The sequence below is a fragment of the Barbus barbus genome (assembly GCF_936440315.1).
Source record: "Barbus barbus genome assembly, chromosome: 22".
NCBI lineage: Eukaryota > Metazoa > Chordata > Actinopteri > Cypriniformes > Cyprinidae > Barbus > Barbus barbus.
Window position 1 is genome coordinate 13213213 of NC_136750.1, and position 23713 is coordinate 13236925.

Consider the following 23713-nt stretch of genomic DNA (forward strand, 5'->3'; position numbering starts at 1 on the left):
GGATAAATCAAACTGTTCTCACAGACAAAAACACATACATGCAATGTCACATATATTCATTTCAAACAGTCGACTTCAACATAACCTCACAGGGACAATCTTTGTATAGACCACGAACAATTGTACAAACAGTTTCATTACTGACTAAATCCAACAGATGGCAGCATATTCATTTGAAACCATTAATGATTCCATTTTCATGTTTCTAGCCTTCAAAATTATTATTTTTTTTACAATAAACAAATCCAGCTTTAACACCAAGGACAGAACTAACCAAAATAAAAACAGATGGACAAAATGAACTTTAAAAGGCGTATCCATACAAAAGCACATTTACAACAGCTTAGTGTTCACTGAGCAAGAACAGGATATCACATTGACGCTCATGCAGTATCATGCAGCACACTACATAGCCAGGGTACCTTATTAGCTCCTAGCAAGTGCATTATGGTATAGCTTGGATTGAGGACTAAAGGACTCCACTGGAAAGTAAAAAGGTTGGAGGAACTTCAATAAAATGTCAACGGGGGGGGGGGGCGGTCAATAAAGGTATTTTGCTATTTGAGATCCGTTTTTCTGTTTTGAGATGGAAATAGGGCACAAATGTCACAATCACATGTGTTTGGTGAGCTTTTTAACACCTTTTTATTCAATCACAATGCCACAGTTCCTGGAAAATGGTGCTTTAGCAATGAATACCCTAGTGAAAAACAAATATACTTAAATGTATACATTTATTTCATGCTAAGTATACTAAAATCACATTTTCATATTTATGTACTTACTCAAATGCCCTGTAATTGTACTTGTAGTAGACTGAACTGGTATACTTAAAGTCTTTAATTGTGCGGAAGTAGTTCTGAAGTCCAACTAAATATATACTTAATCTATTTGAATGAGTGCTAAAGTGGAAATATTGAAAGTATACTTCAGGTACACTTTAAATATTTTGCATTTAAAGACCGATACTATCCAAAGATCATACAATCCTCATCAAAAGTGACATTAAAACACATTTTAGACTTAATATCAGTAAGTCTCGAGTTATCTGTCAGTAAATATGTTAATAGATTTGAACTATACTTAGTATAAAAAGTATAAAATAAATGTATTGTAAATATATTACTTCTTACTAGGGTAGGAACTGATCTAATTGCTAAATGAATGAAGAAATAGACAGTAGAATTTAAATTGGTAACATGCCCAGTGGAAATGGCTGTGGATCTTTATCAGACTGATTACATACAGCTGTCTGTGTAGTTATAAGCTCACCTTCCCATAGATGTCATGCACTGTGATATGGACAAAAATGGATGCCTCTGTCATTCCTTCCAAATAAACGTGTCTATATCCTGCAGGAGTGGGAAAGAGGAAGAATGATTGAAAATGGGATGGAAGAAAGGCATTTGCATTTGCAAGAATGTTCAGAGAGTGAATGCAACTAAAAAAATATATATAAAAAAATTAAAAAACAGGAAGAAAGACATGGTGTCATAGCTTTAGCACAGAAGCATGTCTTCATCGGTGAGACCGTGTGACTGTCTATGTGAGGGCAGAGAGAGTTCAGCAGCAGACGTGTCCAAAGGCAGCACCTCAGGCCTCCATTACTCTAATGACATGCTTTTTTACTTTTGTGTCTTTTTAATCTGATTATATCAGTTATTTAATCAGCTGATAATGTGGCACTTAAGATGTGGCACTTATATCTGTTTCTTAAACTACAGGCACATTTATGTCCCATGTTTATTACACCAGTTTTGGAATTTTGTTACATGAATGTAAATAAATAAACTTATTATATAAAAGTAATTCATTCATATGCATATAATTGAATTATATAATATATAATAATAATTCATAAAGTACAACAAACAAATAATTAAACCATTATTTATTTATAAAAGTAACTAATTAAAATGTATATATTGATTTATATAATGTACAATATATTTTTACCCAAACCGCAACCAACATTATTGTGATGATGATGAAAGGTAAATATCACTTGTGAACAGAAAATGTTATTTTCATTCAACTGCGATATTGACACAATGTGAAAATATTATGTAATTAATTATATTATGTAATTCTAACATTATTTATTGATTAAGAAAAAAATTGTGTTAACGATTAATCGCGATTAATTGCATCCAAAACAAACGTTTTTGTTTACATAATATACAGGTCCTTCTCAAAAAATTAGCATATTGTGATAAAGTTCATTATTTTCTGTAATGTACTGATAAACATTAGACTTTCATATATTTTAGATTCATTACAACACAACTGAAGTAGTTCAAGCCTTTTATTGTTTTAATATTGATGATTTTGGCATACAGCTCATGAAAACCCAAAATTCCTATCTCAAAAAATTTGCATATTTCATCCGACCAATAAAAGAAAAGTGTTTTTAATACAAAAAAAGTCAACCTTCAAATAATTATGTTCAGTTATGCACTCAATACTTGGTCGGGAATCCTTTTGCAGAAATGACTGCTTCAATGCGGCGTGGCATGGAGGCAATCAGCCTGTGGCACTGCTGAGGTGTTATGGAGGCCCAGGATGCTTCGATAGCGGCCTTAAGCTCATCCAGAGTGTTGGGTCTTGCGTCTCTCAACTTTCTCTTCACAATATCCCACAGATTCTCTATGGGGTTCATTCAGGTCAGGAGAGTTGGCAGGCCAACTGAGCACAGTAATACCATGGTCAGTAAACCATTTACCAGTGGTTTTGGCACTGTGAGCAGGTGCCAGGTCGTGCTGAAAAATGAAATCTTCATCTCCATAAAGCTTTTCAGCAGATGGAAGCATGAAGTGCTCCAAAATCTCCTGATAGCTAGCTGCATTGACCCTGCCCTTGATAAAACACAGTGGACCAACACCAGCATCACTGACTGTGGGTACTTGACACTGGACTTCAGGCATTTTGGCATTTCCCTCTCCCCAGTCTTCCTCCAGACTCTGGCACCTTGATTTCCGAATGACATGCAAAATTTGCTTTCATCCGAAAAAAGTACTTTGGACCACTGAGCAACAGTCCAGTGCTGCTTCTCTGTAGCCCAGGTCAGGCGCTTCTGCCTCTGTTTCTGGTTCAAAAGTGGCTTGACCTGGGGAATGCGGCACCTGTAGCCCATTTCCTGCACACGCCTGTACACGGTGGCTCTGGATGTTTCTACTCCAGACTCAGTCCACTGCTTCCGCAGGTCCCCCAAGGTCTGGAATCGGTCCTTCTCCACAATCTTCCTCAGGGTCCGGTCACCTCTTCTCGTTGTGCTGCGTTTTCTGCCACACGTTTTCCTTCCCACAGACTTCCCACTGAGGCGCCTTGATACAGCACTCTGGGAACAGCCTATTCGTTCAGAAATTTCTTTCTGTGTCTTACCCTCTTGCTTGAGGGTGTCAATGATGGCCTTCTGGACAGCAGTCAGGTCGGCAGTCTTACCCATGATTGCGGTTTTGAGTAATGAACCAGGCTGGGAGATTTTAAAAGCCTCAGGAATCTTTTGCAGGTGTTTAGAGTTAATTAGTTGATTCAGATGATTAGGTTAATAGCTCGTTTAGAGAACCTTTTCATGATATGCTAATTTTTTGAGATAGGAATTTTGGGTTTTCATGAGCTGTATGCCAAAATCATCAATATTAAAACAATAAAAGGCTTGAACTACTTCAGTTGTGTTGTAATGAATCTAAAATATATGAAAGTCTAATGTTTATCAGTACATTACAGAAAATAATGAACTTTATCACAATATGCAAATTTTTTGAGAAGGACCTGTATGTATGTGTACTGTGTTTATTTATTATGTATATAGAAATACACACACATGCAGTATATATTTTGGAAATATTTACATACATTTATATATTTATATTATATATAAATACATTTCATATACAAACAACATATTTTTCTTAAATATATACATGCATGTGTTTGTATTTATATATACATAATAAATATACACAGTACACACTCATGTATTATGTAAACAAAAACGTTTGTTTTGGATGCGATTAATCATGATTAATCGTTTGACAGCACTAAAAAAAAAATAACAGTTCCAAAAAATAGGTTGCATGTATATGAAAGATTAGGCTCCTCCTGAACCTACGTTTGGATCTTCATTTCATTTCATTTAAAGGTCCACAGGTCCAACATTACTGATAGTTGAACCCACACATAGAATTTCTCATACCTGGCATGAGACTGCTGAAAGCTACGGTTCTCTGGCCCACAAAGTCTCGTCCAATGGGGTCATGATCCCAAACCAGGAAGCGTACTAGAGCCACCTCGGGCATGTGAAGTGTGAAAGACAGAGTCTCTTCCCACACAGGGTTAAATCCTGCATTAACAATTACACAGAAAGTTAACAAGGGTTAATGCCCCAAAACTTTATTTCTGTTCAAATAAGCTCAACAAATCCCAGGACACATGAGAACAAAGCTGTACCATTATCATCCACAACCCTGGTTTGTTCTTTACAGCAGTCCACCGGAAGGCCAATAATCTCCACCTCAACGAAGGGATCAATGATCTATGAATGAAGTCCACAAACGTCAAATGTATTAACTCCATTTCAACTCTGAACCCGATTGGAAATGTACTCTTAGCCGACACCTGCTTACCTCACCACGGTCTCCCAGCATTGAATCGGGAGGTTTGGGCAGCTGCTGTCCACTAATGATTTTTATCACCAACTGTTTCTTCGGATTTGCCGGCAGCGGATCATCATTCAATGGATTGAAGGAGCCTGGAATAGATTTTCAGAGACCAACACAATACCTAGAGTAACTGAAGAATTACTTGACACTTAAGTGTTAAGCAATTCTTACAGTGAAGTCTTTAAGTCATGACAGAGTGGTATTATACTGTGATATACCAGTATTTTGAATGCATAAGTGTACCTTTACACATTAGGCCGGGTTTGAGCACATAGCCACTGCCTCCATTCACCATGAACTTGGCTCTGTTCAGCTGCATCATACGGCCATCAGTCTGGTAGTTTAAAGCCACTGTGGGTTGAATAAAAAAAAAAAAGAAAGAAAAACTTTAATTCTATTTTCCAAACCTTTATTAACTTACTTTTTTAGTCCATTTTTCTTTCTTTCCTTCTATCTTTCCATCCTTCCTTCATTTATTTAGGATTTTAGGATAAACAATTCCATGTATTTATTCAGCCGTGTACTACAGCTAAATAAACTGGATGTCTAGCAAACTATGAGGTTTTATCATGGCCTGGTAAACATTTTATTCAATAAACAATCAGGGAACTCAGCTGCGGCTCCACGAGTTCCAATTTACTGTTGTTTATTGGACCCTTATGATGGCACACACGCACACATCTGCATTTGCGAAGCTTCTGCATCCTCGTTTGCAACTTTTTCCTGTCTTGGTCATGGTTAATTTCTGATTTACTTTCTTTCTTCACCCTCTTTCTTTTTGTCTATATGATTCATCGCTACTTCTTTTCTGTTAGCTGCCTCATCATTCAAAAAAAAATTATATGAAAAAAAAAAGAAATGGTATTATATAAAATGAAAACTTAATTATATCTGCTACGCTATTTCTACAATAGATCAGAACAAACGGAGACAGACTAAATCCAGAAGAACTGTGGCAACGTCTCCAAGATGCTTCAAGAGACCTACCTGCAAAGCTACCTGAAAAATGATGCGTAAGTGTCCCTAGAGCAAAAGCTGCTTTAATTACAAAGGATGTTCACAACAAATGTTGATTTAATTTAGTTAATAGAAGTTAATTGATAAAGAAAATATATTTATGGCATTATTTTTGACAGCATCCTCATTTTACAGCACTGGTGAAAATACCAGGGGTCTAATAATTTGGGATACCAATGTAAATTATAGGAATGCAAAACTAATACACTTTCACTAATAGGCTCTGATAATTTTGCACCACACAGTATGTGTTTATGTATGTAAAAGCTTTGTCACACTCTCATCAATAGTACAGTTTGTCTGCACAACCAAGACCCAGATGGTATGTGCAGCAGGGAGCATATGGTATTACAGAGGGTACTGCTAAAACACACAGCTTGTGCGCATACACTGACAAAGTAGGGTCAGAGGGTCAACTGGGTCATAGGTACATTTGGCAATTTAGATTTTATGGATCTAAATTTTTACACACCATACCAGTTAGTGTGCTTACAAAAATCACTGAAACTAATGTGAAATTGGACTGGACAAGTTTCTTTATGATGGATCATGAATATGCATAACAGAATGCTTGTTGCTTAGACAAGTGTACCCACTGTCATATAAGATAAATAATAAAATGAAATGTTTAGCACATTCAGGGGCGTCATGCACTCATTAGTTTTGATGGGGCACGAGTTGGGGGGGGGGGGGTCGTCATGTGACACACAGCAGCCAGAACAGCACTTATGTTTTATATTTTTTTTCCTGTTTATTCGAAATATTCCCAAACGCATTAACTATATCATGAAATATCTTGATTCTCACCTTTATAGATTATGTTGATCAATAGTGGACGATGGTCTAATAATGTAATCTATTAACTAGGCTATGCATAAAAACCTGTCTGTTTATGGGTGTCATGCCATAACATAGTTTTAATGTGAATTTAACATTGAAAGTTAATGTGAATAAAATCATTGCATGTTAGGCTACTAATCATAACACTTTCATTGTACAGAAAGAGAGCAAAGAACATTTACATTATCGAAGAACATTTTCACTGAGTCTAGTTCAAGCACTCTCAAAAACTCCCATTAAAATCACTGAATCTGTTTACACTATGAAATTAATATCTTACAGATTCGGACACACATTTTCACTTTGTTGTTTCTGAGAGAGAATTCGCCAGAAAGAGGTATTCAGTCAGCGCGCGAGAGAAGAAAACTCCGGCATTTAAGCGATGACTCATCTGAACACCTCTGATCGGTCATTGCATTCATAAGCTCAACAGAATCGTGTGTGATTGGTTATAATGCGCAGTGCTGTAAAAACACGTCTGTCTCAGTGCCAGCCAGCGAACACAGATTTGAATTTAGCAGCTGATGATATGACGCGCTGAACGATCTAATGACACCGGAGTGATTGTTTTAAATATAGAAAATATTAATCTGCTATTTTTTCTCATTTGGAAGCTGCATTCAAAATCCACTTGGCTCAAAAATCTGAGGAGGCACGTGCCTCCTCACTTTGAATGGGCATGACACCTCTGAGCACATTAATATTGATATTTGTTTTTTGTAAGCATTCTGTGATATACTTACAAAAATTACTGTTTGTCAGTATACAAAGTGTATGAATGAGAGTTACAATTCATTCTCTTTGAAAATATGCATGGGCATCAACAGATGAAGATTTTTGTATGTACGTGTATGCATGTTTGTATCTATGTGAATTTCATGAGTGTTTCATGAGTGTCTGTGTGTCGTTCCTCACCTAGATGGCATCCCACATTCCAGTACGTCTGTGGGTTAAAGTTACTGGAGTCGATCCGGTAGGCAGAGGGATAGATCCGAGAGAGCTGTCGTTGGTTGAAATTCAAGAAGCGCTCAGACCGATGGTGCACCAGGTGCTGAGCTCGTGTCTCACTAAACGACAGAACATTATAGGGCGATCCTGAGAAAGAAGGTGAAAGAAAGCTTGGGTTAGAGTAATGTTCTTGAGACAGCCTTTGCCGAAAAGTGGAAATTGGTGGGTTGACATCATTCACGCCATATTTTTATAGTGAAAGCAATTTTTTAAACATCTATATTGCAAAGCCTTGACAGCAGGTATCGATAATCAGATATGGTAGAATAGGAAAATTTCTCACCCTCATCTAAACACTCCTGAGAGGCCACAGAGTTGGTGAGCACCACCAGATCTGATAGATCTCTACTCAGCTTTATAGTTTTCCTTCTCCTTCCACCTCTACAAAGAGACACAACAAAATATAGGCAGTTTGTGAAACGTCTGACTATTAGATGTAATGACATGCTCCAGGTCAGATACACAGTACAAAGATAAGAAGGAACGGTGACTAAAGAAATAGCTTATTTTACAGGAAATGACATCAAAGACCAGCACAACAGAGATAAAACTTTAACGGATAAAAACAAACACAAATGCACTACAAAATGTAATACGCGTTACATAAAAAAACATTTATATTTTTCAACATTGATAATGATAAGAAATATTTCTTGAGCACCAAATTACCATATTACAATGATTTCTGAAGAAGCATGTGACACTGAAAACTGCAGTAATGGCTGCTGAATTCTCAGCATTGCAATCACAGGAATGAATTGTTAAAATATATTCAAACAGAAACAGGTATTTTAAGTTCAAACATGTGATATACTATAAACAAATGAAAATGTACTCAAAACTGATTTTTCAATGCATCTTCAAACACTTCACATGCAGTTTGAATCTTTGAAATGCAAATATAAGATCAAACTCTAACAGCATCCTGTTTAATCAATCACTGTATGCTTACTGCACATGCCTAGACTAGGAAATCAGTGTGAAAACAAAGATAAGAAAAGCCCCTTGCAGAGTGATGGTTTCATTACAAATGACTTTCCTCATGGTGTTAATGTAGCTTATTAAGCATACAAATGATGGCAAATTCTCATTAACATAAGACACTAACAATCTCTTCATGACTGCCACATTATGAGGTGAATTTACGAAGCAGTTGTATCACGTGTTTACGAATATTTCAATGCATTTCAATGTAAACCTTTTCAGCACAAACACTCCTGCAATGTAAATTAGACTTATTATAGATCATAGTGACTTATTCTCAAAACTCAGGTCTATTTGCCGATTAGCACGGGTGGTATATATAATTTTAAGTGATGTTATTATGTGTTTTTACACTTTTTCTAGCAATCATGGCAGCAATAATGTTGCAATTAAGAACTGATTCAAAAGTCTGAATCGCAGTGGTGGAGTGATGGCTTTTTTTTAGCATACAGTGCTTCAGAAAATGTTTCTAAAGCACCAAATCAGCATATTAGAATGATTTCTGAAGGATTATGTGACACTGAAGACTTAAATAATGGCTGCTGAAAAAAAATAAAAATCAGCTTTGCCATCATCATTGGTTAATTTGTTAATTTAAATTTTGTAAATGAGGCATTTAAAAAAATCTCAAATTAAATGCAAAAAACAATCTAATTATTTAAAAACCATCAAAAAAAGAGGACATAAATACAGTCGCACCTGTTAAACTGTCCACCTGATGGCTCCTGCTGCCCGTCATCGTCTGTCTCAACGCTCTGACATTTCAGCCTTGATTTGGAGTGCCTCTGTGGAAACACACAAACGCATAGCAAGCTAAATAAGTACATGGAGCGAATGTTTACTCCTTTGCTTTGGGAGGTAATGAAATTCCTCCTACACACAACAGAGAGGAATAGAATAGCTCTGGCCTGTTTTAAAGGGCATGCTTAACATAACCACATGAGTGTGTGTGTAAGCAAGGATTAATACTTCCCAGACGTGACTAGTGTCCAAACTTTTTAGGGCCATGAGGAGGTGTGTATAACAGCTAGAGTAATTACAGGCTTTAGGCTGATTACTAACAAAAGAAGAACCTATGAGACCTCATAAACACACACACAAAGACAAATGTCGAGAGTGGGAGGAAATATCATGCGCAAATGAGAGGTGTGCCTGCCTGCTTCCTGTAGGAATGTCAGAGAAGACGGATACGATCTACAGGAGATGAGAAACCACAACATAACTCTGACAACCCTGATTGCATTTTAATAAAAAAATCAATAAAGCTTAGATGGCTCAAATACAATAGCAGACGATCAAACTTATGGGGATGCGACCACAAGCCTTGTTTACTCGCTTCATTGATTTGCTATTGAGGTGTTGAATTACACACCAACCAGATTCAATAAACGAGCTGGAGTTTAATAATGCATTCAGCGAGTTTTTATGCAGAGGACGAAATATGAGAATGTAAGAGAATGAGCTCAGAGCTGTCATTGTTCATGTATACAATCATAATGTGATCTTGGGGGATAAATCACTATCAGATATCAAGTCAACAGGTGTGTTTAATCAAATGTATGAATTCAGTAAATTCATACACTTAAAATAAAGAGATTCAAAAGCATATTTGCCTGCTGGGACTGTTCTGAGAGCAGCAATGTTTGTCATATAACTGATTAGAAGAACTGATGTATCTTTATGATCTGTTCCATGCTTTAATCAATCAATAGCGATTGTTCTTTAAATCTCTCTGCCTCTGGGTAGCAAAAAGTACACATTTGTGTAACATTTGAGACTGCAGACACACACAAAGAGGTCAAGAAACAGGATAGTCCTTTTTCTGCAGCAGAGACAGAGAAAATGGAAAAAGAGAAGGAAAGAAAGAGAGAGAGAGAGAGAGAGAGAGAGAGAGAGAGAGAGAGAGAGAGAGAGAGAGCGAGAGAGAGAGAGAGAGAGAGAGAGAGAGAGAGGAAAAAGACAGAAAAAGATTGTCTTTATTCTGACCTTGTGCTTGAGGTTGCTAATGAAGGAGCGGCTCTGGGATTTCTTCATTCCATCTTTGGAATTCTGGAAGACACAAACACAATACATTATAATAATTTCACAGATAATTTAAAAATGCATAATACACAAAATTAGATGTTTAACAAAATGTCTAAGCTGCTATTTAGTTGTTAAAAAAAAATAGCAGATTGGGACTAGAGGCTGTCAAAGCTCCAAAAAGGACAAAAAACATCATAAGTGGCATAAGAGTGTTCCATATGACTCATGGACCAGGGTTGTATCCGACCATTTTGGTGCCCTACAGTATTCCCTATTGGTTCATATTGAGATATATATATATATAGATATATATATATATATATATATATATATATATATATAGATAGATATATATATATAATAATTGCAAGATGTTTTGAATAAAAATAAATTTGCATTTAAATACATAATGCATTTAAATAATGCATTTAATACATTTAAATAAATAAAGAAACATGATTTGTTGAATGGAAGATGTATTAAATGAAAAATAAGTTTTGCAACATTATGTGGATCAAATAAAAGTAAATTAAATTCATTAACACATTTGAAAAAAAGCTTTGGTTGTGGAAATCATTACTTTACTAAATCATCCATTATATTTCTGATACTGTCATTCATTTAAAAATTATATAATTTCAGCAAACACTAAATAATTGTATTTCTGATCACTGTCTTTCTGATAATATTTTATAAAAAAAAAAAAAAAAAAAAAAATATATATATATATATATATATACAGGTCCTTTTCAAAAAATTAGCATATTGTGATAAAGTTCATTATTTTCTGTAATGTACTGATAAACATTAGACTTTCATATATTTTAGATTCATTACAACACAACTGAAGTAGTTCAAGCCTTTTATTGTTTTAATATTGATGATTTTGGCATACAGCTCATGAAAACCCAAAATTCCTATCTCAAAAAATTAGCATATTTCATCCGACCAATAAAAGAAAAGCGTTTTTAATACAAAAAAAGTCAACCTTCAAATAATTATGTTCAGTTATGCACTCAATACTTGGTCGGGAATCCTTTTGCAGAAATGACTGCTTCAATGCGGCGTGGCATGGAGGCAATCAGCCTGTGGCACTGCTGAGGTGTTATGGAGGCCCAGGATGCTTCGATAGCGGCCTTAAGCTCATCCAGAGTGTTGGGTCTTGCGTCTCTCAACTTTCTCTTCACAATATCCCACAGATTCTCTATGGGGTTCAGGTCAGGAGAGTTGGCAGGCCAATTGAGCACAGTAATACCAGGGTCAGTAAACCATTTACCAGTGGTTTTGGCACTGTGAGCAGGTGCCAGGTCGTGCTGAAAAATGAAATCATCTCCATAAAGCTTTTCAGCAGATGGAAGCATGAAGTGCTCCAAAATCTCCTGATAGCTAGCTGCATTGACCCTGCCCTTGATAAAACACAGTGGACCAACACCAGCATCACTGACTGTGGGTACTTGACACTGGACTTAAGGCATTTTGGCATTTCCCTCTCCCCAGTCTTCCTCCAGACTCTGGCACCTTGATTTCCGAATGACATGCAAAATTTGCTTTCATCCGAAAAAAGTACTTTGGACCACTGAGCAACAGTCCAGTGCTGCTTCTCTGTAGCCCAGGTCAGGCGCTTCTGCCGCTGTTTCTGGTTCAAAAGTGGCTTGACCTGGGGAATGCGGCACCTGTAGCCCATTTCCTGCACACGCCTGTACACGGTGGCTCTGGATGTTTCTACTCCAGACTCAGTCCACTGCTTCCGCAGGTCCCCCAAGGTCTGGAATCGGTCCTTCTCCACAATCTTCCTCAGGGTCCGGTCACCTCTTCTCGTTGTGCTGCGTTTTCTGCCACACTTTTTCCTTCCCACAGACTTCCCACTGAGGTGCCTTGATACAGCACTCTGGGAACAGCCTATTCGTTCAGAAATTTCTTTCTGTGTCTTACCCTCTTGCTTGAGGGTGTCAATGATGGCCTTCTGGACAGCAGTCAGGTCGGCAGTCTTACCCATGATTGCGGTTTTGAGTAATGAACCAGGCTGGGAGTTTTTAAAAGCCTCAGGAATCTTTTGCAGGTGTTTAGAGTTAATTAGTTGATTCAGATGATTAGGTTAATAGCTCGTTTAGAGAACCTTTTCATGATATGCTAATTTTTTGAGATAGGAATTTTGGGTTTTCATGAGCTGTATGCCAAAATCATCAATATTAAAACAATAAAAGGCTTGAACTACTTCAGTTGAGTTGTAATGAATCTAAAATATATGAAAGTCTAATGTTTATCAGTACATTACAGAAAATAATTAACTTTATCACAATATGCTAATTTTTTGAAAAGGACCTGTATATATAATGTCAATCAATAAAAAAAAGAAAGAATTTTTCTGAAATAATCGCGATTAATCCCACCTAACATTAAAGTTTTTAAATATACTTTTATATTGCAATAATTTCACATTCAATCTTCAAATTAATGTACAAACAACATATTTAATATTTGTTTAATGGCATCTTTTTTATGACTGAAGGCCAGTATCACTGATACCAAGTAATACTGATTTCCCTATTTAAAATATTCCCCTAATATTTAACCATTGACTATAGCCATTAAACATTACATTATAATTAAGAGCTATCAATTTGAACATTTATTAGACTTTAAAAATAACTTACATTTTAAGTGAACTTAAAACAATCTTCACATAAACCCATTATAATAAATGTTATATTTAGCTAGGTTACCTGAGCAGAAATATACAGAAATACTAGAAATGACTAGAACAGAAGTTATCAAACACTAAATTCTAAACTAAATACAGATGAATTCACAAAGTTATAGATTTCCTCTTTTTTATTTTATTCTAGATGAACAGACATCACAGCAACTGGTTATTAGGTTGTTTTTGGCTGCTATTTCTTTAAGAGCTGCTGAACGTGACGCGGATCTGACATGCACCGTATTTTCTCTCAACTCTCATCACCTTTTCTGAGCCTTTTCAGGTCGGACCTATTTCAGTCTCTACTAATGAGCTGACGTGTTGAATCGGGTGTGTTAGATGAGGGAGACAGTGCTGGGATGCTCCAGGACAGTTTTGAAAACCATTTTAGAGACATGTTCTTAATGTAACTCATATATAACGCCTGACGCTGATGTGAAGTTGAAGCGCGCATCTGAAACGTCTCCTGTTTGATGTGCTCATAAAGACGTTCTGCGACTGAAATGCACTTCTTGTCAAGAAAAAACAGACAGAAACAGCAGTTATGAGTGGGGTGGCCAACCCTAGTCATACTAGTGGGGTGGCCAACACCTAGCCCCTGCGATAACGGTGTTAAATAATTTTAACGCGTTAATCTGAAAAAATGTATCGCCTGTGTTAACGTGCTAATTTTGACAGCACTAATATATATACAGTATCTCACAGAAGTGAGTACACCCCTCACATTTTTGTAAATATTTTATTATATCTTTTCATGTGACAACACTGAAGAAATTACACTTTGCTACAATGTAAATTAGTGAGTGTACAGCTTGTATAACAGTGTAAATTTGCTGTCCCCTCAAAATAACTAAACACACAGCCATTAATGTCTAAACCGCTGGCCACAAAAGTGAGTACACCCCTAAGTGAAAATGTCCAAATTGGGCCCAATTAGCCATTTTGTCTCCTCAGTGTCATGTGACTCGTTAGTGTTACAAGGTCTCAGGTGTCAATGGGGAGCAGGTGTGTTAAATTTGGTGTTATTGTTCTCACTCTCTCATACTGGTCACTGGAAGTTCAACATGGCACCTCATTGCAAAAACTCTCTGAGGATCTGAAAAAAAGAATTGTTGCTCTACAAAAAGATGGCATAGGTTATAAGAAGTTGCCAAGACCCTGAAACTGAGCTGCAGCACAGCCGCTAAGACCATACAGTGGTTTAACAGGACAGGATCCACTCAGAACAGGCCTCGCCATGGTCGACCAAAGAAGTTGAGTGCACGTGCTCAGCGTCATATCCAGAGGTTGTGTTTGGGAAATAGACGTATGAGTGCTGCCAGCATTGCTGCAGAGGTAGAAGGGGTGGGGGGGTGGGGTGGTCAGCCTGTCAGTGTTCAGACCATACGTCGCACACTGCATCAAATTGGTCTGTATGGCTGTCGTCCCAGAAGGAAGCCTCTTCTAAAGATGATCCACAAGAAAGCCCTCAAACAGTTTGCTGAAGACAAGCAGACTAAGGACATAGATTACTGGAACCATGTCCTTTGGTCTGATGAGACCAAGATAAACTTATTTGGTTCAGATGTTGTCAAGTGTGTGTGGTGGCAACCAGGTGAGGAGTACAAAGACAAGTGTGTCTTGCCTACAGTCAAGCATGGTAGTGGGAGTGTCATGGTCTGGGGCTGCATGAGTGCTGCCGGCACTGGGCATCTACAGTTCATTGAGGGAACCATGAATGCCAGCATGTACTGTGACATACTGAAGCAGAGACTGGGCCGCAGGGCAGTATTCCAACATGATAACGACCCCAAACATACCTCCAAGACGACCACTGCCTTGCTAAAGAAGCTGAGGGTAAAGGTGATGGACTGGCCAAGCATGTCTCCAGACCTAAACCCTATTGAGCATCTGTGGGACATCCTCAAATGGAAGGTGGAAGAGCGCAAGATCTCTTCTTAGATGGCGACACAGATGGCAGCTACAGTGATTTGCTCTTCAGTGTTTGTACTGTTTTTGTTTGTTTTTCCTGTTTTTTGTTTCTCAAACACGATCAGTTTTACCAGGGATGACCTGCTGAACATTCATTTGGCAAAACACACCACAATATCTTTTACCGGATTTTGATTATTCGGACGTTTTGCTGGACATTGCAGTTGGCGGAGCTGTAGCTCTGGTCAAACGCTTCAGGACACACAGACGGGGGAAGCGAGCCGACGCGCTTGTGAACCTTCGTCAGCGCAGATTTCGAATGCCGTTGCCTAGCATCCATCTAGCGAATCTCCGCTCTCTACCTAACAAAACGGATGAACTCCTTCTGCTCTTCCGGACAAACAAGGATTTTTCAAACTCTGCTGCTCTGTGTTTCACGGAAACCTGGCTGAACGATGCCATACAGGCCAGCGTGTTACATCTGCCTAACGTCCAGGTGATCAGAGCAGATCGCGACGCAGAATCAACGGGGAAATCGCACGGCAGCGGCACGTGCTATTACATCAATGAGAGGTGGTGTACAGATGTAACAGTGTTAAAGAAGGTGTTCTGCTCAGATCTTGAAATGCTCTTCATTAACTGCAATCCGTTCTATTAGTCGTGGGAGATTTGTTCGTTCATTCTCGCTAGTGTCTAAATTCCACCGCAAGCGAACGCGAGATCAGCTTTACAGAAACTCGCTGATCAGATCACAGATACAGAACAAAAACACCCGGACTCTGTTTTAATCATTCTCGGCGACTTTAATAAAGCAAATCTCTCCCGCGAACTGCCAAAATATAGACAGTACATCACATGTCCCACAAGTAATATATTGGATCACTGTTACACAGCGATAAAGGACGCATATCACTCTGTCCCACGAGCAGCTTTAGGACTCTCTGATCACTGTTTGATTCATCTCATATCGACCTACAGGCATAAACTTAAATCTGCTAAACCTGTATTAAGAACTGTTAAAAGATGGACTAATGAAACAGAGTGGGTTTTACAAGGCTGTTTCGACCTTACTGATTGGACTGTTTTCAAAGTTGCCGCAAACGATCTGGACGAGCTAACAGAGACTGTAACATCTTATATCAGTTTCTGTGAGGATATGTGCATTCCTACCAAGACTCATTTAAATTACAACAACAACAAATCATGGTTAGCAGCAAAACTCAGACAGCTCCGTCAGGCCAAAGAAGATGCTTACAGAAAGGGAGATAAATTCTTGTATAAGCAGGCCAAATACACACTGGAAAAGGAGATCAGAGTGGCAAAGAGGAATTATTCTGGCAAGCTAAGGAACAAATTATCTTCCAGTGATTCTGCTTCAGTGTGGAAAGGTATGAAAGATATCACCAGTTAAAAGACACCATCCCCCAGCACTGTGGAGAATCATCAACTTGCAGACAACCTGAATGAGTTCTACTGCAGGTTTGAAAAAACACCACACACCCGCCCTGAACACCTCTCCACACAACCATTAGCACCCCCAGCAACCCCCCTCTCCCCCATACATGCAATTCAGATCAGTGAAGATGACGTGTGCCAGGTCTTCAGAGAGAACAAAGGACGGAAAGCACCAGGCCCAGACGGTGTGTCACCAGCCTGCCTAAAAACCTGTGCTGACCAGCTGGTCCCCATCTTCACACAGATCTTCAACAGATCACTGGAGCTGTGTGAAGTCCCCTCATGCTTCAAATGCTCCACCATCATCCCCGTCCCAAAGAAACCCAAAATTACTGGACTTAATGACTACAGACCTGTGGCTCTAACGTCTGTGGCCATAAAATCATTTGAAAGACTGGTTTTGGCTTTTCTGAAGGCCTCCACTAGACCCCCTGCAGTTTGCCTACAGGGCAAACAGGTCTGTGGATGATGCAGTCAACATGGGACTGCACTTCATCCTGCAGCATCTGGACATATCAGGGACTTATGTGAGGATCATGTTTGTAGACTTCAGCTCCGCTTTTAACACCATCATCCCAGACACCCTTCAGAATAAACTGACACAGCTCTCCATCCCCACCTCCGTCTGTCAATGGACAGACAGGCAGCAGCTAGTGAGGCTGGGAAAATACACATCCAGCACCCATACGATCAGCACTGGAGCTCCTCAGGACTGTGTTCTCTCCCCACTGCTATTCTCCCTCTACACCAACGACTGCACATCTGAAGACCTCTCTGTCAAGCTCCTGAAGTTTGCAGACGACACCACACTGATCTGGTGCAGTCTTCACAACCTGGAGCTCAACATGCTCAAAAGAGTGGAGATGATCGTGGACTTCAGGAGAAACCCCCCTGCTCTCCCCCCACTCACCATCATGAACAGCACTGTGACTGCAGTGGAGTCATTCAGATTCCTGAGCACCACAATTTCTCAGGACCAGAAGTGGGACAATCATATTGATCCCAGCAGAGGTTGTACTTCCTTCGCCATCTGAGGAAGTTCAACCTGCCACAGCAGCTGCTGAAACAGTTCTACTCTGACCTCAAAATACCAAATCTGACCTCAGAAGACTACGGAGGGTAGTCCGGACTGCTGAGCGAATTATTGGTACAACCCTCCCCATTCTCCAAGAACTGTACTTATCCAGAATGTGCAAAAGGGCAAAGAAAATCACTCTGGATCCCTCACATCCAGCACACTCCCTCTTTGAACTGTTGCCGTCTGGTTGATGTTACAGAGCTCTGAGCACCAGAACGACCAGACACAGAAACAGTTTCTTCCCTCAAGCAATCCATGTCATGAACACTTGACATTAAACGTGGAAAACACAACACTATTATACATTATATTACATATATATAATTATATTATATTCACCACACATACTTTTTTTTTTTCATTTCAAATTTGTACATATCAGACGTGTACACACATAATCATCTATATTATATATTGCTTTTGCTATTTTGTACATTGCATATTTGTAAATTTGTATAATATTATTTTATTATCTGTGTCCTGTCCTGTTGCTGTCTTTCTGTTGCACTGTAGAGCTTCTGTCACTATAAAAAATTCCTTGTATGTGTAAACATACCTGGCCAATAAAGCTCATTCTGATTCTGATTCTAACATCCACCAGCTCCGTGATGTCGTCATGGAAGAGTGGAAGACGACTCCAGTGGCAACCTGTGAAGCTCTCGTGAACTCCATGCCCAAGAGGGTTAAGGCAGTGCTGGAAAATAATGGTGGCCACACAAAATATTGGCACTTTGGGCCCAATTTGTACATTTTCACTTAGGGGTGTACTCACTTTTGTGGCCAGCGGTTTAGACATTAATGGCTGTGTGTTGACTTATTTTGAGGGGACAGCAAATTTACACTGTTATACAAGCTGTACACTCTTCAGTGCTATCACATGAAAAGATATAATAAAATATTTACAAAAATGTGAGGGGTGTACTCACTTCTGTGAGATACTATATATATATATATATGGGGGCAGTCGTGACCTAATGGATAGAGAGGGTTCGAGTCTCAGGTCCGGCAGGGATTGTAGGTGGGAGGGATGAATAATCAACACTCTCTCCACCCTCAATACCACGACTGAGGTGAGACCGTTGAGCAAGGCACCGAACCCCCAACCTCTGCCCACTGCTCCGGGTGTATGTTCACTACTGTGTGTACACTTGGTTGGGTTAAATGTAGAGCACAAATTCTGAGTATGGGTCACCATACTTGGCCACACACCACTTCCCTTTCCCTATATATATATATATATATATATTCTTTCTTATACATTATAATTAGTATATAAAAATTTGTATATTGCGACGAGTCGGCTGCCTCCCCCCTGTCCATCATCACCACCCCGTCCCGTATTCGCCGCCCTTCACCAGGCTCCCGACGGGAGTGGGTGTGTGAGAGAGGAGGGCCGCTGAACACCTAGGGCTGGCGGCGTGTGATGAGGCGCACCTGATGTGAATAGAGCCTCATCACCGCCGCCGTTTAAACGCCGAGCGCGCCTCTCCTCGAGAGACCGGTCTCTTCCCCGTGCATGCACGCTGGTGTCCTCGTGGGTCCAGGAAGGGAGCGTCGAGGAGGACTGCCGCACCCGTTAGGCGGCTGACGGGCCAGGATGCCGGGCCGCCGAATCCCCCAGAAGCGCCGGGAACCCAGGAGATGGACGAAGCAGCGCAAGAGACACCGCCGCCACTCGCTCCCGGCCCCGAGAGGGGAGCGCGTGCGGCCACCGGACTCCGCCCCTTCCCTGGACCCTTCCCTGACAAACACTACCCTCCTTCACTAGCCCCGCGGCACAACGAGGACACCAGATTCCCCGTTTATTTGGACACTTTTCCCCCTTTGGACACTTTTGTACATTTTTATTGTTTAATAAAAACCTCTCCGAGGCTTGACGCCACACCCACTGTGTCTGTCGTTTGCTCCTCCCGCCACAATATAAAGATATATGAAGTACAATAAAATACTTTCAAAATGATATATGATTTTTTGGAATTGGATGAAAAATGACTGCTGACTTTGTTGATTTCAAACAGGTGTAGCTCAAAGTCAGTTCTCAGAATCGCTAGACGATGGCTTAATTAACTAATTATTGTGAAAACCTGATATTCGACCAAAATTGAAAACATTGAAAAAAAAAATCTTTTTTTTTTTTTTTTTCTGTATAGCTCAAAATTAGACCGTGCACATTCCGACTCATTTTGCCAGAACAGGTCACAAATAATTTGCTAAAATGCAGGGGTGCAAGCATTGGCACCCCAGTCAACCATCAAGTCTGCCTATGCCAGAGGTTCTCAACTCTGGCCCACAAGATTCACTTTCCTGCAGAGTTTAGTTTCAACCTTCATCAAACTCAACTGCCTGTACCTTTCTAGCAATTAGGGATGCACCGATACCACTTTTTCCAGTACTCGCCCGATACCGATACTTTTATTTTTGGTACTTGCCGATACCGAGTACCGATACTGATATTTTCATTGCATTTGTACATTTTTAAAATATTGGGTACAGAAACCAAAAGAATATGTATAATGTTAATTGGTTAACTTCATTTATCAAATAAATACAGTCAAACCACTCAGCGTGCTTTGCTTAGCCCATCAGCTCGCGCACATCAGCTATACAGGCGTCAATACTGAATGTTTAACATTAATTTCATTGCATGCATATACTTTGTAGACATCCTTAATCTCTAATAACTCCATTCTGCTGTCTGTTGTTCTGTTGTCTGTATTTCTTTGTCTAAATATGGCACTTATCACATGCTGTGTGGTATCAGCGTTTGGTATCGGGGCATTTTAACGAGTACGAGTAAGAGTACAGGAGCCCATTATCGGGCCCGATACCGATACCAGTATCGGTGCATCCCTACTAGCAATCCTGGAGACCTTGATTAGCTTGTTCAGGTGTGTTTGATTAGAGTTAGAACGAAAGTATGCAGTAAATTGGACCTCGAGGGCCAGAGTTGAAGACCCCTGGCTTATGCCTAAACTGTAAAAAGAAAAAAAAAAAAAAAAAAAAGTTGAGCCAATTTAAACTTAAAATTAAGGCAACCAGCTTCAGCAGATTTTTGAGTTCTCCCAACTTATTTTTGTAGGAGATTCTCAACTTTTTGTTGTATAAACTTAAAACAACAAGTTGAGAAAACTCAAAAATCTACTGAAACTGGTTGCCTTAAAATTTTAAGTTGGCTCAACTTTTTTTTTTTACAGTGTAGAAACGCCCTTGCCATTGACTATTTTCCAAGTCCTTAAAAAAAAAACAATATCCTTATGTAAGGAATAGGATAATATCCAGTGGTCACTGTCTATTTTCACTGCATGCAAAAGAGCAGCTTGTTCATTGTACAAAATATTTGTGTTCCACTGTAAAAAGATAATGATGGGTTTGTGATGACATAAGGGTTTGTAAATGATGTCTTCATTCCCACTTATGATTGAACTGTTTCTTTAAAAGGTATCTAATTCTAACTCAAAGACCTGAGTGTCAAAATCTGTTCAAATAAGTATTTGTGGACACACGTGGTCAGAGAGACATTTTTACATTCAGTGATGCATAAAATTAATACAACATTGACTTAAAATCGTCTCCAGACAGACTCTTAATTTCAGCGCTTGCTCAAACGGTTCTCTTTTCTTTTTTTTTTCATAAATATTATGCAGGAACACTGGAGGGGAGAGAAAATCCCTTTGCGCATTACAAACGGCACATCAAAATGAATGTTTAGAGAGTGCAAAGTCTAATAATAGGGCAAGAAAAGAGGCAGAACGAATGCTAATTAAGGGATGCTCCATGTCTTTTTCTGGATTGCAAGACTAATGTGTGTGCACTGATTAGGTATTCTAATTCTTCCTTTTTTTTCTTTCTTTCGTTCTTTACTTCTGCCTATTTCAGTAGGGGCTGAAATGGGTTTGTGTCTTATAATGTTGCATGAAGCTGCACTTATTCAAAACAATATCTTTACACAGGATTTGGAGACCACACAGATATCAGAATGTAGAATCACAGTTAGAGCTACTTTACCTTACGCAGGTTTCTTTGGATGCCCTCATGGGTGGCACGGAGCAGCGCTCGGATAGAGAAACTGTCCGTGTCCTCTTTATCCCCGATTTGAGACTCTTTCATCAGTGAGTCTAGTTTCTTCCTGATGTGGGACTCCACCTGGTGCTGATTGGACCCATTGGACTGAAATTCAGTAAGTATAGTGTCAAAATCTGCAGTAATCTTTTTAAGAGATTAATAAAGAAAATGGCATCCATTATTTCTAGGAAGAACTTCCACACAGCAAACTTAAGATATAAACTTCTTAACTGCCTTAATAAATTATATTTACATAACAGAAACTCTATCTAGCATCAAGCTTAATACAAACTTTTCTTTTTCCTTTTTTTCCTCAAAAGAATTGATGAATAGCTCTAGGTTTTATGTTGCTTCATAAAAGCCTTGATAATCAGGTTTATAGATAATTTTCAATGTGTTTTCAAATGACTACGACAAAAATAGGCTCAACACTGAAACTTTTCTTCCATGTGCACATTTGCTATGCAGAAAAATTGTGAAAAATAAGTATTTTTATTGAATGTGAACTTTTAGCATACTTTAAATCATCGAAGTACTGCAAACCACTTAAGTGTACTCAAAAGTAATCACTCTTAAGTACACTTTTAAAAAGCTGCACTTTTTTTATAATTTCTGATATTTAAAGCATTATGATCTACGGTAATAATCTTTTGTCGTGCTGTAAAGTACACTTAAGAAATAGAGTACACTTAAGAGTACTTAAGGAAATGATATACTTAAAAATGTAACTGAATGTAATGTTTTCAGACAGTTGGATTTTAATTGCCATTAAATTAAATGTAAGGACTGTAAGTATATCTTTATATGCAATTTCATAATTACAGGTATTGTCTTTGTAATATGGTTAAGGTGAACAGCAGAATGCATTTATGGGAAACTGAAATCAAATACTTTACAATGCTTTAGTATGTTAGTCAGAGCACTCAATTTATTTACAGGGGTACACATGCAATATGAATTCTGTAACTTTTTATTATGAGTACCAAAATAAATATGCACTGCTTGCACGGTGTGAAAGAGGCCTAATCGATGTGTGTTCTCTCTCTCTCAATTTTAATGGCTATTCATTTTATTAAAAATCAAAGCCTGACATACTGATCTGAGAGAACAATAAAGGATGAGTTCTAAGTATTATAAAAGCCAATTATGCCAAAAAAAGAGTTTTTTTGTTTGAACAGGTAAATTGATTTAAAAATCTGTCCTCAGAAAAAGCAGCCATAATGGCCCTAAACATACAGCAGGGGCACCGTGTTTCTTGCATTTCCTGACACATTTAAGTAGGCATGTAATGAGATGAAGCATAAAAAACTTTTAATTGGCTTTTAATTGGCTCCCAGCAATGACTTGTCTGAGTGGATCATTAAACATTAATTATTTCTAACAAAGCAACATGAATATTTTGCAAGGGTACATAAAAATGCTATTAAAGCATTATTCATTCAAGAAGACAAGAATAGTTACATAGAAAACAATTTGTTGTTAATAAATGAGTCTGGGAAAATAAATGAATGTGTTAAATATCCAGCATCAAACAAAATTGTCGCCGGACTGATTGTAAAGGAGTATCTGTTAATGGCAGCGCTGCTGGATGGATCTTTTGGCAAATGGCCATGTTGTCACACAAAGACTTTCCGCTGCCTATATAGAGGTGTTTCCACGCAAACAGAAGCTCACCAGGAGTTTGGACTGTGATTGATCAGCTTTTAGAGACTGACACCAACAGCTCACTGTGAGCCAGAATGGTGTGAGAAAGCAGCCAGACAAAATACTGGCTCCATCAAAACTGAGAGATTTTCATAGAAGCAGAGAGAGATGAAGAGGAGGTGATAACATGTGAAAATAAAGTCGCAGCATATGGAGAAAGTGAAACAACAGCTTGAGTACTGGAAAAGTTAAAAAAATTTCAATTTAAAAGCGCAACATGATCTGATTTGTAATTCTAATAAGGTATTTGTATAGTTGCATTTCGTACAT

General features: G+C 38.7%; 1 protein-coding gene across 1 annotated transcript in view; it reads right to left on the bottom strand.

Annotated features, from left to right (window-relative positions):
• The window catches only part of LOC306888516 (1-phosphatidylinositol 4,5-bisphosphate phosphodiesterase eta-1-like), a gene marked incomplete at both ends in the record, with an annotated part of 106637 nt that overhangs the window by 4398 nt on the left and 78526 nt on the right, over positions 1-23713 (bottom strand). Inside the window, 11 exons of the mRNA XM_079446871.1 lie at positions 423-482; positions 1273-1352; positions 4196-4342; positions 4450-4534; positions 4626-4750; positions 4905-5012; positions 7434-7613; positions 7810-7907; positions 9210-9295; positions 10497-10559; positions 21683-21844. Of these exons, the coding sequence (XP_079302997.1) occupies positions 423-482; positions 1273-1352; positions 4196-4342; positions 4450-4534; positions 4626-4750; positions 4905-5012; positions 7434-7613; positions 7810-7907; positions 9210-9295; positions 10497-10559; positions 21683-21844 (1194 nt within the window). The remainder of the gene's footprint in view (positions 1-422; positions 483-1272; positions 1353-4195; positions 4343-4449; positions 4535-4625; positions 4751-4904; positions 5013-7433; positions 7614-7809; positions 7908-9209; positions 9296-10496; positions 10560-21682; positions 21845-23713) is intronic.